The 18,652-nt window shown below is 37.7% G+C and overlaps 1 protein-coding gene across 2 annotated transcripts in view; it reads right to left on the minus strand.

Annotated features, from left to right (window-relative positions):
• LOC131159477 (uncharacterized) overlaps nucleotides 1-18,652 on the minus strand; it is a 49,189-nt gene that overhangs the window by 12,271 nt on the left and 18,266 nt on the right. For both annotated transcript variants that reach the window (XM_058114415.1, XM_058114416.1), the window contains one exon: nucleotides 6,363-6,468. In XM_058114415.1, the coding sequence (XP_057970398.1) occupies nucleotides 6,363-6,468 (106 nt within the window). The remainder of the gene's footprint in view (nucleotides 1-6,362; nucleotides 6,469-18,652) is intronic.

Consider the following 18,652-nt stretch of genomic DNA (forward strand, 5'->3'; position numbering starts at 1 on the left):
AATACCTAAAACATAAATTCTCTTAGCTAATTTACCAAAAAATTGAACTTGAGAGCTCTACAACGGAAGACCCATACATGTCAAATCACTAGGCCATCCTAAAGAAAAAATTTTGAATCACTTTCCCACAGCAGTCTATTTAACAAATAATGTTCACTTTGGATTGATTTAGCTAGTATAATCTCATCATTTTATAAAGTGGGGATCAATAATATTTTTAAATTATATAAAATTCTATAGTTTAATTGATAATGTATAGTTTTTCAAAATGTCAGTGGGGACAAGTGTCCACACTGTTTTAAACATTAGACCTGTTGGGAAGGGATCAAGTAATAAGGCAGACATGGGTTAAACTTGGAATAATTGGGATAAAAGGAGGAAAAAATGAATTACATCCTTGGGGAAGGATTTCAGTAAGGATGCAACCAAAGTTTGGTTTATATAGCACAATACCCTTTTTCACTGGTTGGGTATGGGTTAGGAAGAATTTGCCAAACAAGTATGGATAGGGATTTATTGGTATCATAAATCATGAATTCATTGAAGTGAATTGCTTGGTTTTGTTATAACAAGAAACTTAAAGACAGACCAGGTTAGGTGCCTGGATTACTTGGATTAAATGAAATTATTATGCAGAGTTGGATTTAAAAGATTCGATCACCAGTAAATGACTTGCGATAAGTTGTGTTCCTGAAAAAAAAAAAAAAGCTGAGTGGAATTTAATCCAGATTGATGTACTTTCTGTCAACATTTAAGGCTGATTCACGGGACTGGACTTGCAAAAGCTTCATTGACTGCAACAAAAGCCTCTTCTCCGGAGATTGCGTTGCTTACAACTGGTGAGCTGTACGTGAAGACTGGGACTCTTGGTGCTTGAGAAGGCCTGGCTCGCAGCACATTGTAGAGGAAGTTTGGATGCAGAGGCAAGAGATTTCTATTAATTTAAGATTTGATATTTATGAACTGCTTTTTCTTTATTTGGGGGTTCTGGGGAAGGTGATGAGAAGGAAAGGAGGATCCCTGCTCTGATGCCATGTTGACGAGAACAAAGGGAGGAGATAGGAGGAGAGAAAGAGAAGGGAGAATGGCAAAGGGCTATTCTCCCAAAGATCACCTGGTCCGCACAGATCAGACTTATTTATCAAATATAACACCCCAACTGAAATCAATAACAACTTAGTACTTGTAGGATTAATACTCGAGGCTCATGCAACAGCTCTATTACTACTTTCCAAAATTAAAAGGAAGGAGTAATGAGCAGCATATTCTTAAAGATCTGACAACCATACAGTTCCTAAAAAAAATATACATCATAATACATAAATCTACACTAATTTCCTACACAAATAGAAAATGATAGAAGTCTTCTAAAATTCCAAAATTTTAATTTTGGCTTGAACTTGCATCTTCCATCGAGTTATTCAACATGGTGATCCATTTTTTCAATTCAATATCTAATACGGGATAGCCTAAGATGTTATAAGATTACGAGTTTTTAGTTTAACTTTTCCTACTCTTGCACCTAGGAATAGGAATGCATAACCTGAAAAAAAAAATGGGCAGCACAGTGCACAAAAGCAAAAGTCCATACCCCATAAAGAAGCTAACTACTGAATCCTTCCCCAAAGCAAAAAACCAGAACTAATCTTCCATGAAGGACCTTTCTTTTCTTTTTCTCAAAACCCCTAAAATGAAGGAAGCAAAGTCTATCCAAAGAAAACAGAAAAACTCAGCTCTCCCCGAAAACACTAACTGGTAATTACACAAACTCCACAAAAATGAACAATGAAAAAAGGGATGAGAAGAAGTCCCCACTCTAATAACACAGCCTACAAACACATCGGGAAAAGGTCAATAAGCATTCCAAGGAAAAGCATTTATCATTTAGGAAAGTACAGCAAGTAAAAGAGTGAAAGGGACAGGGACAATTGTTTGGAACCTGAGTCAAACAAGCGTAAAAAGATGTGCAATAGAAGCAGAAGCACCCAACACCTAACCACTTTAAACCCTCCCCAAAGAAAAGAGCACAGCAAATTCAGCAAAAGGATTAAATCACTCGTACCCTCCTTGTTCAAATACCTTGAAATGAAAATTCCATGATACGAAACTCCTCATTTAAAAAGAAGTTAGAGATCATAGCAATTAGCATTATAAAGACTAGATAACCAAAAAAGGAGGGGGATAAACTCAAAACAAAGGACCCTAACCCAAAGGAAACCACACACTTCCACCCCCCAAAATAAAAAGTGAATTCTTTCTGTTTAAACCCATACTATGGATCACCTTATGTCGAGGGAGTATTATTTTTAAAAAACTTAAATTTATTTAAAAAAAATTACCAGTCATTTTCCGTTAAGAAAAATGTTTTTGGACACCAAATTAACCAACCTAAACCTCCCTCTTTTTAGGCCTACCAACCAAATCCCAAGTCCCAACTCACAAGATCATATCCACCCATATCCCAGCTCCTGACCATAAAAAGCCCTCCCTCAACCCCTCCAAATTACGAGCTACCCCTACAAGAATCCTAAAAAGGGACAATAGTACAAGAAAACAAAAATTAAGGCATGCCTAAATGAGTGAGTGAGTTACTGTGGCGGGCAGTAAAAGGGTAAGGGTAGACTTAAAATAACTTGGGAGGAGATAGTGAGTAAGGATTTAATATCCCTGAATTTGTCAAAAGAAATGGTCCATGATCGCATAAATTGGCAAAAAAGAATTCATATATCCGACCCCACCTAGTGAGACTTAAGGCTTGGTTTTGTTGTTTGTTGTTAGGTCTTAGAAAAAGGAAGGCCTTAGGTAATATCCAATGCATAAAAAATGAGGTGATGGTGTTTGGGTTATAGAAGGCAGCAAAAAGAAAGATGGAGAAGTTTCTCTAATAAGCCATTTAATGAAAATACCAAGTAGAAGGCTCAAACTTAAAATTGAAAAATGAGGTAACAGCTAAAAATTTGAGATTATCCAAAAAGTTAAGAGTTAATGAAGTTAAGTTGGTATTAAAAAAAAGGGAAAAGCTATAGACCATATGACATCCCAATTGAAGTTTGGAAATGCCTAGATGATAACATAATTATTTGGTAAACAAATTTATTTAACACAATTATAAGAACTAAGAAAAAAAACGTGAAATGAATTGTGGAAAAACACTTTAATACCAATATATAAAAATAAAGGAGATACTCAATATTGTAATAACTAATAACTATCATGGAACTCATGAGTCATACCATAAAAATTGAGAAAGGGTAATTGAACAAAAATTAGGTTAGAAACGAGGGTTTTAGAAAATCAGTTTAGTATTATGCCCTGAGACCAAAACTATACATCTAATGACAAAATTAATGTAAAAATTTAGAGAAAGGAAAGGCGACTTGCACATGGTTTTTATTAGGGTACCTAGGGAAGTTCTATGATGGTAGCTATACTGATGTCATTAGGGATATGTATGATAGGGTAATGACTAGTATTAGGACTAAGGTTGGTCTAGGAAGTTTCCAATCACAATAGGTGCACATCAAGGGTCCGCTTTGAGTCTTAATATTTTATCATTAATAATGGATAAAGTTACTAGGAGTATCCAAAATGAGGTTCCATATGATAGCCTTGATTGATGAAAATAGAGGAGAAGAATTTAAGTTAAAATTATGGAAAGAAATTCTAGAATCTAGAGCCTACAGGTTTTAAGATAAGTATAAAAAAAATAAAATATATGATATGCAATTTTAGACATTATAGGGGCCTAGGAGGAATACAGGATAAAATATTAAACTTGATGGTCAAGAAATTAATAGCATTTATATTTTTTGATACCTTGGATCTATTATGCAAGTTGAAGTGAAATTGAAGACGCAATAAATAGTGATTTAGGTGTGTTATGTGATTGTAGGATACCCTAAAAATTAAAAAGGAAATTCATATGACCATAAGTCCAGCATCATTGGGCAACTAAAAAACAACATATCCAAAAAGTAATAGTTGTGAAATGAAAATGTTAAGCTAAATGAGTGGTGTAACTGAAAAAGATAAATCAAAGAATGAATATATTTGTGGTAAGCTAGGCATAAGAACTTGTAGATGATAAGGGAGGGCTGCGCTGAGATGGTTTGGGCACCTACAACATAGGTCAAATAATGCACTAGTGACGAGTAAACTAGTTAATATTAGTGGCAACAGAAGGGTTAGGGATACACCTATAATGACTTTGAATGTGATATTAAGTAGGTATTTTACAGACCCTCTATTTGTTACAGGATATTTGTGATATTAAGTAGGTATTTTACAGACCCTCTATTTGTTACAGGATATTACCCAAGATCAGGCATATTGGCGGAAAGGATTCATGTGGGAGACACCTCCTAGGGAGAGTTAAGTCTTGGTTGTTGCGGTTGTCGTTATTGTAAAGGGTCTCAGGAAGTCAAGAGGGCAACTCCAAAGTCCAAACACCATGTCAGCCACCGTGGCATGCTAAGAAAGATCACTAAACTCCACATTAATGCCCACTAATCTACTCCTGGACAAATTGACCCTCAAACCTGACACTCAAAATTTTGCAAGATAATTAACACATTTAAGAAACTACCTATGGCATCTGCAAGAAAATGATGAACATTTTTGAAACGTCAGATTTTGTAAATGTCTTAGAAACCCTGAAATAGGGGCTTTATCGTTCTCTGACTCAAAAAGCAACCTTTCTCACTTTTTCCTCCTCAAAAGGCCTCTTTAACCAAGCAGCTCTGTCTTCAGGGATTGGGCACCACTCCAGCCATCCAATCATAGCCCCACCTGCATCTACCACCAAATAAAGAATCTTGAAAAATGTTGTATCTTAACCCTGCAATGTGCTCTGGGTTCTTAATCACCTCGCCTGCATCATTCTCCAATTCTTAAAGAAAACTCTTGACTTCCAATCACTATGAGATAGACACTCTGAAAGAGCTTAGTGTTACAATTCCCCTCCTCAACCCAACTCATCCTGGACTTCTGTCTCCAACCAATCTCTCCTCATAAGAATGTCCTCAAACTCGTTTAACTAAAATACTCTCAACTGTTTAAATCCTCCAAGAGAGTACCCTCTTCCTCCAACCTATCTAAAGCACATTCCTACTGTAAAAGCTTTCTTTTCCTAACCAAACAATCACCAAACACCTCAACATTCCACGTTTTGAGCTTCTCCTTCCATGTTATAACTTCATGAAATGGAAAACTCTCCCAACCCCCACCACTCTATAACACGCTCACCCTACCTAACCTTAACCATGTCAAAGGTGGAATAATGATCTATAAATAAAATAATAGTTTAACTCAAACATAGTTATGATTTGATAAATAAAACCCCACAATCCTCACTTTCATTATATGGTGCATGTGTGCTCCACACATTTGAAAACTCATTGCAGAAAACCCCACTATACATTTAAATTGATAATCTCAGTATACATTTAGAGAAAACAAAAGGCCTTGAGTTTTGAAGTGTTGTGGTATAAAAACTGTCAATTATCGAACTTGTATCCATAAGAATTAGTGTTGAAACTTACCTTGATGCAACCTTTGTGCCTCACCTTCTTGAACTACCCATTTGTAAGAGCATATGCAATAGATCTTATTGTGGCCTCCATCTCATCAAAATATGCTCTGCAGTAAGCTTGGAAAGAAAAAAGGGAGTCGAAGGGACCAAGGTTCAAATCTTGATGTTTTATGGAACTGATAAGATAGCGCAGATTAAAAATAAAATAAAATAACTTGAAAATGAAGGATCATGGAGTAAGTACATATGTGGATGTTTAGGGCTTCTAAAGGAATCAGACAGTTAAATATTCCAGAACAGTGAATAGAATCAGTACCTTGACTGGTCATAGTGATATTATAGTCCAATGGTTTTCTGGGCACTATAAAAACAGTTGAAATTACAAGTGATGGTTGGAAGTTTCAAAGTCAAAGGAAGGCTCTAAGAGCAATTGATGCAGAAGAAAGATGAGGGAGAAGGTTAGAGAACAAGAGGATGAACAAGAGAAAGAGAAAGAGGCTAACAAGAAATCAGCATGATAAAACAATTCTAGGGCTCAGTTCTTCAATAACTCACCAAAAGAACCAAATTAGGATTGCAATAATAATTTTCCTCCTTACTATTCTGAACGTAAAAAAGAAAAGGAAGATGGAAAAAAACCTGTACATTTTTTTATTTTACATCCCAAAAAACCATGAAAGCTAAAAAAAACATACAGATAACACGCAGCTAAAATAAAAAAACTGACAAATGAGTGAAACAAGGGTTATTTGAAAAAGTGGGTCATACGCAAGCAAATTCAGCCAAGCGGCAGCCTTTGCATGCATGCACTCACTAGTAAGGAGAAACTAACCTTCAACTTCCATATCCACTACACCACCGAATAGCAGAGCCCTCTTTTTATGGACACACATAGAAAAACCAGCACGAGGCCCAGGAGGCATTCCACTTTTCTTTACCTATTACAAAAGAATACAAGAAGAGTGAGACACACCAACAGCAAACAAATTTCAAAAACAAAAAAAAGAAGCAAATTATATGTCATGAAGACACAGAATTTAATATTGGACGTGCATGTTCTCTTTTGCAAATGCTCTAAAAGATTCTACTGATCTAATTATGTGGCTGTCATTTTGTACTAATAATTCAATACAACATGTAAAGCTATGACATGTCTGATTTGAAAATTAATACTATTTATTATGTATTGTACAACACATTTAAAACACTTTATACATAAAACACAGAGTACATAAAATAATCATTATGTCGTTCAAAAGGTATTTATAGATTATTAGACTGCATTTAGATGCCTCTTGCTTTCTTATAGTCCCAGTACAGTAGAAACTCTAATGCAGGTCCAATCCAACAACTTTAATTCTCAATTCCAGTGTGAATAAATTAATAAAACTAATACATAAGTCCTTTCATAGATTTACAATGCTTGGAAGACAAGGAAACAATTTTTTGAAAACCTAAATAAGCTAAAACAAAATTTCACTCAATTAATATCCTAAAATTATAATGATATGGTCCTAATAAAATACCATAAATCAGTGTTTTAAAAGGCGTTCTTGAGGCGCGCCTTGATGTGTTTTCAGCCGCCCTAAGGCATAACAGGAAGGCGTAAAGCCTAAAATGTGTACACATTAGGGGAAAGGGCATACGCCACAGGAAGAAAAACGCGCATTTCACACCTCAATTGGGAAGGTGTACGCATTTCTGGAGCGTCAAAACCCCTCGACAAAGCTTCTTTCCTCCCTCTCTCAACAAAACTTCCATAGCTCTCTCACGATTCCTCCAGCTCCTTCTCCCTCTCCAACAAGTCGATGAAGCGTTCGTAGCTTTCCTCCAGCTCCTTCTCCCTCTCCGATGACTCGATGAAGCTTCCGTAGCTTTCCTCCAGCTCCTTCTCCCTCTCCGACAACTCGACAAAGCTTTCGTAGCTTTCCTCCAGCTCCTTCTCCCTCTCTGACAACTCGACGAAGCTTCATAGCTTTCCTCCAGCTCCCTCTCTGACGATTCCTCCAAGCTTCTCGTCTCTCTCCGACGAGTCATGGATCCCTTCCAATTTGATCTGCCTCTGAACTTTGGTCATTTAGTTTTATATTCTTAGAAATTAGTGGAGGATGCTTTAACTTGGTTTTTCTCTTCTTTTAGTAGTGTGGCTCATGCTTATTTTTTAACATGAATTATTTGTGTTTATTATGTAAAATTGGCTTATATGATATTTAAAAAATATATTTTATTTTTTTACCCATTATTCTAATTTTTTCTCATTTTTTTACTATATATTAATTGATTTTATTTATTAATTATTTTTAAAAAATACAGTCCCAAAACGCTTAAGCCTCAACACCTTGAGGCTTACGCCTCGCCTCAAGGAGGGTAAAATGCCTCGCTTTACGCCTTCGCCTTTTAAAACACTGCCATAAATAAACATAAATGAAAACAGAATTAAAATGTAAAATCACCTCCATGCCAGCAGCATCACTTTCTCTATACAACGTTCACAGACTACCAAACTTATCAACTTTTTTATTCTTTTCAAATATGCAGGGATGAAAAAGAGGGGCAAACATTCAGCTAAACTCCCTCATCCTTATTAGGGCAAGGACAAGTAACCCAGATTTGGAATATGGTGGGGATGGTATCATATCATCAACCAGAAACAGGGAATAATGGGAGCAAGATTTGAACTGCAACAGATGAGTTTTAATCAACATAAGCAACAGGGGTATATTATAATAACATGGTTGTTAGAATCTTATGGTTCGCGCTTCAGATCATACGATTTTGCATCAATTCCACACCAAATTGATTCAAATCATACTAGAAAATCAAAAAATAACCAACTTGATGTCGAATTCATCACTTCAACCCCCAAAATTTAACGAATTGATGTGAATCAATCGAATCGCATGATGCTGAACCTATTAGATCAAGTCAGTCCCAATTAATTAAAAATATCAAAAACAACATTTCTATTCTTACTGCCTTCTTTGCACAATTGCAATCCGTTCCTTGTCTATGTCAGTTCTGAGCTTAAAAAAATTAAAAAATTAAAAATTAAAAACAGAAACATAATTTTAGATCTTCTCGTTATAGTATTCTGCCATAGGGGTGATCACTTACATCTCACTGTATTGTTAATATTCAAAGGTCTGTTTCCTAGTAGTTTGTTTGTTATTAGCTTGGCTTTAAAACTCAGACCAGATCAGCCAATCTGACCAGGTTGGACCACAAAGTCACGAGGTCGGTCCAACCAGGTTTTCCAGGAACCAGTTAGTTGGCTTGTCCAGTTACAACCTAAAAATCAGATTTGGAATGAAAAAGAATTGATCCGGACAGAACAGGCCTGAACCAGACTGGACAGGGTCAGTGGTGGGTCAATTTGCTCCCTGCTTTGTGGCCCGGGGACGTTTTTTTATTTTTTTAGTAAACCAATAAAACTGAGTTACCAATCAACCAACTTGCTTTGACATCTTATCTACCATGTAGGTGGTACACATTTGTAATATGTAATGCTCCTAAGCACCAACCAAAATGCATTTTTAATGAAATCGGACTCCTCTCTTGCCTTTGGATATTTTAATCCTCAATAATTTCAATGATATAATAATAAATTTCAAGAGTATAGAAAATTAAACAGTAGAAATTTTATCTAATCTATTGCTCGAAACTATTTTCATTATAATTAGCTAATAGGTGATTATGATCACGTATGTGTAATAATCTAAGCATAATATTATCATTGTAATATATGTATGTATGTATTTGTGTATTTGTGTGCAAATATGTGTCTACAATGACATGCTGAAGTCACCAGCTCAACCACTCATACCCACTGGTCAAACTAACACAGTAGTTTTACCAAGTGGGTCTCAGTGCGGGTTTTAAAACCATGTCTATCAATTATTAGAATGACAAAGAGAAGTTACAATGAAAAGGGGCAAGAAGTCCACCCAACAAATAAATAAATACAAACATAAATTAACCAAGGAATCCCTCTTTAATCCTTTTCCATCAAAATTCACCAAACATTTTAAGTTGGCCAACTCCCTATGATCCTTCTTCGCTCCATTTTTGGCCCATGTCACAGCACACTTCATTTCCTCCACAATCACACAACTTTAAATTCAATTGGTCCATAAGATCCTGAGCTTCTAAATCCTTCCTTGGAATCTCCTCTGCTGGTGCAAGTAGAATTTAGTCCTTGCATTGCACTTCACTACCAATCCACCGTCTTCAAAAATACAAACCCCCTCCAATCATTCCAACAAGGATGGATGTACATACTACATATGATAAATCCCCTAGAACATCACAGGAATCTTAAACGTATCCATATTGTTCCCTGATCTCATTAAACCCCCATAACCATCAAACTCACTACGATGACCCTTTCATTATTTGATAGATCCCCCCATTTCATTACCTCCTTTCCATTCTATCCCCGTCACAAGAAGTCTTCTTCGCATATATATATATATATATGTGTGTGTGTGTGTGTGTGCGCGCGCGTGTGCGTGTGTCTTTTATCAGTTTTGTTTTAGTTACATTTTTTGCTTTTCAATCAATGGCTGATGACTCTCTGGGGTAAGCATTGCACCTTGTTGTTCTTGTACTGCACACTACTCAGTGTTATTTCAAGTCAATTCAAGGTCAACAAACCCTTGAGAGCAGAACAGTTCAAAATCTTCAAACCCTTTCATTTGATGTCCAGGTTGTGCACAAGCACATAAATCCTGATCCTTTCCACATTATATATCTAGGTTGTGCATGAGCATGTAAATCCTACCTTTTTTCTTCACATCTCAAACCCAGGCTGTGCATGAGCATGTAAGTCCTAATCCTTTCCACATTTGGGTTCATGCACGAGCACGTAAATCATTTATGTCTTTAATCATTTGGGCCACACACAAACACACAAATCATTCATTTAAATCACATTGTGTTCATCCTTGTTTTTGAAACCATCCAAGGCAAGGCAAATTCAAAATCCTTACAAATGATCCAATCTTTGTTTTTGAATCCATCTAAGGTAGGGTAAGTACGAAATCCCAACGGATGACCTAGTCTTTATTTTTTGAATCATTCGAGGTAGTGTAAATACAAAATTTTTATAGATGATTCAGCCTTTGTTTTTGGAACCATGCAAAGTAGGGTAAATACGAAATCCCTATAGATGATCCAGTCTTTATTTTTGGAACCATCGAAGTTAGAGAAAGCATATGCATGAAATATTTATAATTGTTGATAAACACCAACATTTCAGATTTTTTTCTTTTCTTGATTCCATGCCTCATACAGCATAAGGTTCTGCATTTTTAACATGATCTAAAAACCAACCTGGTGAAGCTATTAGTCGGTCAAGCCAGTGGGTCAACCCAGATGGTTGAGCTGATGATGTCACCACAGTCATTTTTGTTATCAGCAGAGTCATATATAGGATTATATATTCATATATGATTAATTATACATATATAATAATACGCTTGTAAACGCAACCATGGTCTCCTGGTCTCTCGCAACGACAACTCCCCTCACCATCACCCTCCTGCAAAATTGCAACCATGGCAGATTCCCTCTTTTCAACAAACCTAAACCTGAAACTCCCTCCGACCCCCCTCCCTCTCCTCTTTCTCCTTTCGCTGTCTCCCCTCTTTGCTGTAAACCCTAAAACTCCCTCCTCTCTTTCTTTATTAAGCCTCACTCCCTTCACCCCCCTCTCTATCTCTCACTCCTCTCACCGAAGTCCTTCGACCTGATCATCAAAGGTGAGAGCACTGACATCATCAGTCTCACAGAAGACCGCAGAGGCAGATGAATCTCTATTTTTCTAGAGCTCGAGGAATTTGCCTGGTTTCTTCTTGCCTGGGAGGACTTCTGGGTGACGACAAGAGATAATCTCAATAACTCTGTGATTTTACAGGAGGAGCAATGATAAGTCATTAATGCTGCAACTGAAATCAAATAAGCATGGCAGATTTCTGACTTCCGGAAACCAATTGCAGAGGATGGAGAAATCTGGGTTTTCCAGAGGGTCACAATTCTAAGGAGAGGATGAAAATTTTTGCTGTGGAGCTTATCTGGGCAACCAAGTGCTTCCACCCTCTAAATGTAAGCTCAAGGCCACTGCACCCACAGAATCATCCCTGTACCTGGAGAAAATACCAGCCTCAACTGAATCTCCTATGCCTCTGATAAAGTCAGTTTCAGTCTGTTCTCACCTCACATTGCAGTAAGTCCATATAGCCGATTTCTTGTAGGGTTGGAGAAGTTAACTGGAGCTGTGCGCTCTTTCCCAAGTGTGGTCGGTAAGAGTACCAGATCATCTGATTTTGTTTTTCCTAGTTCTAAGACCACCAAGCCCAAACACTTCTCCTCTGCTGATTTTGGATGGACCTGAGCAACTAGAAGTAGGAGACTTTTCCCTTTGGCCTCCTTGCTCCTAAGACTTCCACATCATTACAGCCCAACTCCCTCAGGTCCTTCAAACTCCATGAAGGTCCAGCCAAGACAGCAGAGAAGGTGGTCTGTTTTTGGGGAGACTACCTCTTCACAGAACCCTTCCCCACAGTTACCAGCAAATACTGAGGTAGACGACAACATGGATACAGAGCCTCCCAATTTCCAGGCTACTGTCAACAATCTTGCATTAGTTCCAGCCCCCACAAATAAACAATGAAGCTTTGCATTTCAATCAAAAACCAGCTGTTGTTGGAGGATAATCATAACATAGAAACGCTGAGTGGTATGGACCCAGATAACAACCACTTTAAGGAGGGAATTATTCTTCCAACTCTTCTTCTAATCGCCTCGGGGACTTATCCTATGTGCTGCCACCTCCACCAGAAGGATTGGAGGGAAATAGTATTTAGAAGATGAGGATTTAGTTAATGAGCAAAAGATTAGTGATGGAATACTCCCCATTCCCCCCCCCCCCCCCGGGGCGGGGTTCAAGAGATTTCTGGGAAGGACCTTCAAGCCTGGAGTTTGTTGGATAATTTGGGCATCCAACTGTCTGATGATGGAGGAAGTGAAGTTCGGCTTGATGGAGGTAAATCTAAGGTGAAGAAGGGTTAAATGGAATTATCTGATTTAAAATGTTCGGTGAATAATGATGGGAAAGGCTCAAAGAGGGATTTTCTTGGCTAATTTTAGTTTTTTATATATTTTTACTCTTTTATTTTCAATTTCATTTTGTTTTTTTGCTTTTGTTTCTGTTTTGAATATATGAAATGTAATTTTAGTAATGATAGGAGGAATATTGGAGACAAAGTTAAACTTGATGACAAAAAAATAAATAGCACTTGTAGATTTCGATACCTTGGATCTATTATGCAAGCTGAAGGAGAAATTGAAGATGATGTAATGCATAGAGTTAAAGCAGGTTGGGTAAAATGGAGAAATGCTTCAAGTGTTCTATGTGATCGTAGAATACCCTTAAAATTGAAAGGGAAGTTTTATAGGACAGCTATAAGACCAGCTATGCTATATGGATCAGAATGTTGGATGAAGAAGAAACATAATATCCAAAAAGTAAAAGTTGCCGAGATGAGAATGCTTAGATGAATGAGTGGTATAATATTGAAAGATAAATTAAGGAATGAACATATTCGTGGTAAGTTAGGTGTAGCTCCTATAGAAGATAAGATAAGGGAGGGACGACTCAAATGGTATGGACACTTGCAACGTAGGCATTATAGTGCACCTGTGAGGAAGAGTGACTTAGTTACTGTGGGGGGCAGTAGAAGGGGTAGGGGTAGACCTAAAATAAACTTGGGAGGAGATAGTGAGTAAGGATTTAATATCCTTGAATCTATCAAAAGAAATGGTCCATGATCGCATAAATTGGCGGAAAAAGGATTCATATAACCGACCCCACTTAGTGGGACTAAGGCTTGGTTTTGCTGTTGTGTTGTTGTGTTTTTGTTTTCTTTTTGAGGATATCATATCCTTGCACTGATTGTATATTCTCCCTCTCTTAATATATCTTCTTTTTCTATCAAAAATACATCCAAATTACTCATTAATATTTTATATATAATTTTGTTTTTATTTTTATAGCCAACCTTTTTTGATGAAAAAGGAACGTTATTTAAACGCAGAAGGAGAAAAAGATATATAAATGGGAGAACAAGGAGTCCTCTTATCAAAAGAAAATAACCAGCACTCCAATCAGATATCTTGAAAACAGCACCCTTAAAATAGCCAGCACTATAAGCCCAAAGAGAATGGCGAGATGCCACCAACATTAAAGTTAAAAAAAGAATGATCCCCATCTCCCTATCTAAAAATTTTAAATAAAGATATATCTGCTGAATGTGTTAAATACTTTGGAGGGAATAAGTAGGGGTGGACAAGAGAAACCAAAGAACAGAACCAAACTGCAAAACCAAATCAAAAAAATCAGTCAACTATTCTTCAGTTAATGGTTTCAGTTCGGAATTCTTTCTATAAACACCTTTCCCCAGCTGAGCGCAGCACTAACTTCTCTTGGAAGCTGATTTGGAAAACGACAGCCCCTTCAAAGTTTGCCTTTTTCACATGGGAAGCTACTCTTGGAAAAATTCTTACTATAGACGATCTTCAGAAAAAAGGTATCTCTAGTCAATATCGCTTCTTAGGTCTGGAGCCAGTGGAATCGATTGATCACATCCTTCTGCATTGTTCATGAACAAGAATTGTGGAAACTTAGCCATCTCCATTGTAAATCAGAGATGGGTCACTGCAGCTACAGTGGGTGATGCACCGTGGGTTTAGAAAGGGACCAGATCAAATAAGGAACGAAGAAGATCTCTCTCCCTCATTCCCCTTGCTATTTTTTGGGTGGTTGGGAGAGAAAGGAACAGAAGAGCCTTTAAAGGAATTATTTCTCCTAGTCAGGCCGTCATGGACCACTGGATTGCTATGATCTCTACTTGGCATTCTGGGCTGGTTGAAATAGAGCCCCTTTGTAACCCTTGATTTTCTTGATACTTTTCAACAAGGGATGTTTCTCTCTCGTCTTTTCCTTTGTACTTGAGTGGCATCCCCTTGATGTCTCTTTTGATATAATCTCTTTGCTGAGAAAAATAACATATATATGTTATTTTTCTAGAATTAGAAACTTAGATTATGATTTTTTGTATGTTCAATTGGTGGATGTTTATAATCTAGTGTGGATGCTAATTTAAAGTTTATAAACTATATGAATTCCTATTGATGCTTGAATTTTAATGTTTGTTTCTTAAAATTTATTTGTCGATTATAATGGGAGAAAAATATTAATTTATAGTGACTTTAAAATTTTAAATTGGATTCAACAGGTTTGTTCAGTTCACCACTGGATATTGGCCTAAAAACTGGTCAACTGAATTTCGTTTAACCATTTGAAACAGTACAGTTTTGGTTTGCATTTTTGGGCGAATTGAAACTTCAATTTGGTTAGCAGTTCAAGGGGTATGGTTTGGTTAACCTAACCATGTGCTAGGAATAGGTGGAAAGTGGGATTTTCCAGCATAATATTCAGCTCTCTCCAAGGTCAAATATCCCATTTCACTTTTGAGAACAACCATACAGCAAGGTGGAGGAAGGCAGTGATTCAGTAAAAGAGTGGACTAGCACAAGCCACACGATGTCTCTCTCATCCGCCCCTCTTCCTTTCTCTCTCTAAAATTTTCATCTTTCTTTTGAATTTTTTGGAAAAATGGTTGTGGGCGGTGGAGAATCAATCCAGTGATGCGTCTATCTTTTCTTTGTTCTGGGGACGCAGGGGGTGGGGGGCGGCAGGCCGCAATGGGTCAACCTAGATCTGAACCCAATTTGCACCAGGTCTCGTAGTTTTCTACTGGGTTGCACCATTGCCAAGTTTTAGGTCACCTGGAACATACAGGCAATCAATCTGTCCTCCAAAAGAGCAAAAGGGAACGATGAGAAAAATTAAAATAGCGCTATCTGCCAATCCCTAACAAGATCAAGTAGCAGCAAACCCCTAAACAACCCAAAGGAATGAGAGGCCAAGAACGCTGCTGTATCCCGCAACAAACAATGAAAGGCTGTGTGATCATTAAATGGTCTTGCATTCCACTTGATCCATAAGGTCCAAAAAGGTAGCAAAAACCATGTTACACCAAAAAACATCTCAGTTCCTGCTCTACTGAATCCCAATATTTGCCAGCAAAAACTCGCCAACCACCCAAGGTGGCACCCAAGCTTCATGAAAACAAGAAAAGGGGGCTCTCCAGAAATGGATTGCAACTATGCAATGCAAAAAGAGGCGAACATTTGTTTCATTGGACTTGCGACACATCACACATAGATCAGGACTGAGAGCCTTGTAGAGACTTCTAATCTGAAGCAAATCATGCGTATCCTATTGAATACTACTGTTGAAATAGAAGTATAAACCTTGAAGGGAACCTTTGCCTTCCAAAGGATGCAGTCCAAGGGAAGAAACTCTGTGAATGAGATTTGTAGAGCTGAAGGAAGAAAATTCAATGGGAAAGACCCCGTAACAAATCGCTATCCTACACCCTCTGACGTCCCCCATTTTTTTATCAGTAAAAATATATATATATATTAAAAGGGCATCAAGGGGATACCAAACTGTGGTACAAGAAATCGAGCACCCTGTAGGGTGTCACAAAAATCAAAAATTACACAAAACTCATTTGCTACAAGCCCGCTATGCCAACTAGGAAATGCAACAAACCACTGCTCTTTGCTGAACTGAAGCGTTGAGATTGAACTTTTGCAAACCCCTCCATGGAGGAATGAGAGACAAAGCCTTCCTCTTTTCCTTAGATGCCCGTCCCTCTCCAGCCCCAGGCTCCCCTCCCACAAGTCTAGTGGTAACCCACCCTTGTTGGATAAGAGTTAAAGCCACATCCCAAAGATTTCTAGTCCAGGGGCAATGGAGAAGGGTATGGTCAACTGATTCAGCCTCAGCCATCCAAAGGGACATCTGTTGGCAACAGAGAACCCCTTTCTCTGCAAGCTGTCCATAGTCAAGATCTTAACATAAGTTGCTTCCCAGGTGAAAAAAAGCAACCTATTTCAGGCAGCTGTCTTCCATAATTAAAACCAAAGCGAGTGAATGTTGATTGATTTCCAAATAAAAAATTTCTTGTAGAGAGATCTGACAATGAAGACCCCATTGGAGAGAACAAACTGATTCAGAGCACTACATAGTAAGCTCGTCAACTTCTCTTTCTTTGAGATTCATTAAAAAATAGAAATCCCAAGAAAGAAAGCCCCCTCAAAAGAAGAAAAGACACTAAAAGGTGCATTGTGAAGAGTAGAAAGTTTAAACAAGGCATGATCAACTCCAATGATCCATAACCCAAGCCTCACAAAATCATATTTTGTTGCCATTACCCACTGAAATAGATAAGGAGGAAGAAAAGACTAGCAACCTAGCATGAGAAAGAAAACCACTTCTTGTACTTTTAATGACCTCGTACCAAAAGGATTTACCTCTAAGGCTGTACCAAAAGGATGTACCACTAAGAGCAACATCCACAGCCATTTTTCAATCAGGGAAAATTCTTTGGTAACCACATTTCCACATCCCAGCCCCCCTCCCGACTAACAAGGTGATCTCTCTTATTCTCCCCACAACCCAACCATAAAAAGTCACTCATCATCCTCCCACGAGTCCTAGCTACACTCTTGGGCACTCAAAAGAGATAGGAAGTATATAAGGATGTTAGAGAAGGCAACACTAATGAGGGTGATGCAGCACCCTAAGGAAGAGTATCCCCTTTTCCACCACTCCAGCCTCTCCCAAAAAGCCATTGAATTAGGGTTGCCTCCAAAGTGGCCATTCCACAATAGCACAAACACCAAGGACTTAAACCCCTCGAAATTCTTGCTCCACATTAATGTCTGTCATCCCACTCTTGAATAAGTTGATCTTTAATACTGAAATCTTCATGAAAACTTCTAACAAAATAATTGCCTTCCAAAATTTAACAACAATGTCCTTAACAAAGCATATTTTCATTGGCAAAGTATAGAGGTGACAACTCCACCTCCTCCCTGGCAACAAACAAACCCCTAATAACCACCAAGCCCTGTGTGTATGCGAACATCCCACTCAAGAGATCTGCCACCAGGGTAAACAAAAACAAAGATGGTGGATCCCCTTGCCTAAGCCCCCGAACAGCTCTGAACCACTCTAAAGGCCACTCTTGGTCGAGCTCACACCCTTTAATCCACTTCCTCCACACAACCATAAAGCCTTTCCTACACATCATATCATCCAAAAACCCCTAGTTCACCCTATCATAACTCATAAGCCTTCTCAAAAAAGTCCAGCTTAAAGATTAGCACCCCCATAGTCACCCTCCTCACATCCTGTACCACTTCATTGGCCACCAAAACAACACTTGAGATGTGTCTATCTTTAATGACGGCATGGTCACCGTTCGCTAAAACCTCTCTCAGCCTCTTGTGTATAACTTTAGACAAAATCTTGTAAGAGCTAGTGATCAGGCAAATAGGCCTAAAATCCCCCACCCTCATAGATCTCCCCTTATTTGGGGTAAGCATTTTAAGTAGTTTGCACTACTTTTATAGTTAAAAACCAAGGTTTTTATAATTATGTTTTTTTTTTTACTCCTTCCTTTACATTTTATTGTTTAGAGAAAGAATATGTATATAGAGCTGTATTTTTTGGTTTTCTGTTATGTGGGATGCAATTGTAATTAATTGAAAAAAAAAAAGGAATGGAATCATTATTAAACCTTGTAGCTTGCTTCAACCAAGGTGGGAGAACTATGATATGCCCAAAGAATCCGACCAATTCCCCCCACCACTAACATCTTTAACTACATACCCTGCGTTTGCCATTTCTCCCTTTCCCCAACATAAAAACAAAACAAGAAAAATTTTTCTGAGAAATCAACTTGCTTAGCAGAACACCAAAATAAGAAAAGAAGAGTTCCAGACTCCTAGTTAGAAACTCAGAAGAAAAAGAGAAGTTTTATATAAATATACGAAAATACTTAATTGCCAAGCATGTGTAAGGAAAAGAAATGCACAAGAAAAGTAAGTGGAACATGTAACAAGTCCACTATATGAGTTTAAAATAGATTAAAAGTTCTTTTCTATTCTTTTAAAGGCATTCAACAGGTCTCTGCACCACCCATTTCT

This window comes from Malania oleifera, chromosome 7 (assembly GCF_029873635.1).
Source record: "Malania oleifera isolate guangnan ecotype guangnan chromosome 7, ASM2987363v1, whole genome shotgun sequence".
In the NCBI taxonomy this organism is placed as follows: Eukaryota; Viridiplantae; Streptophyta; class Magnoliopsida; order Santalales; family Ximeniaceae; genus Malania; species Malania oleifera.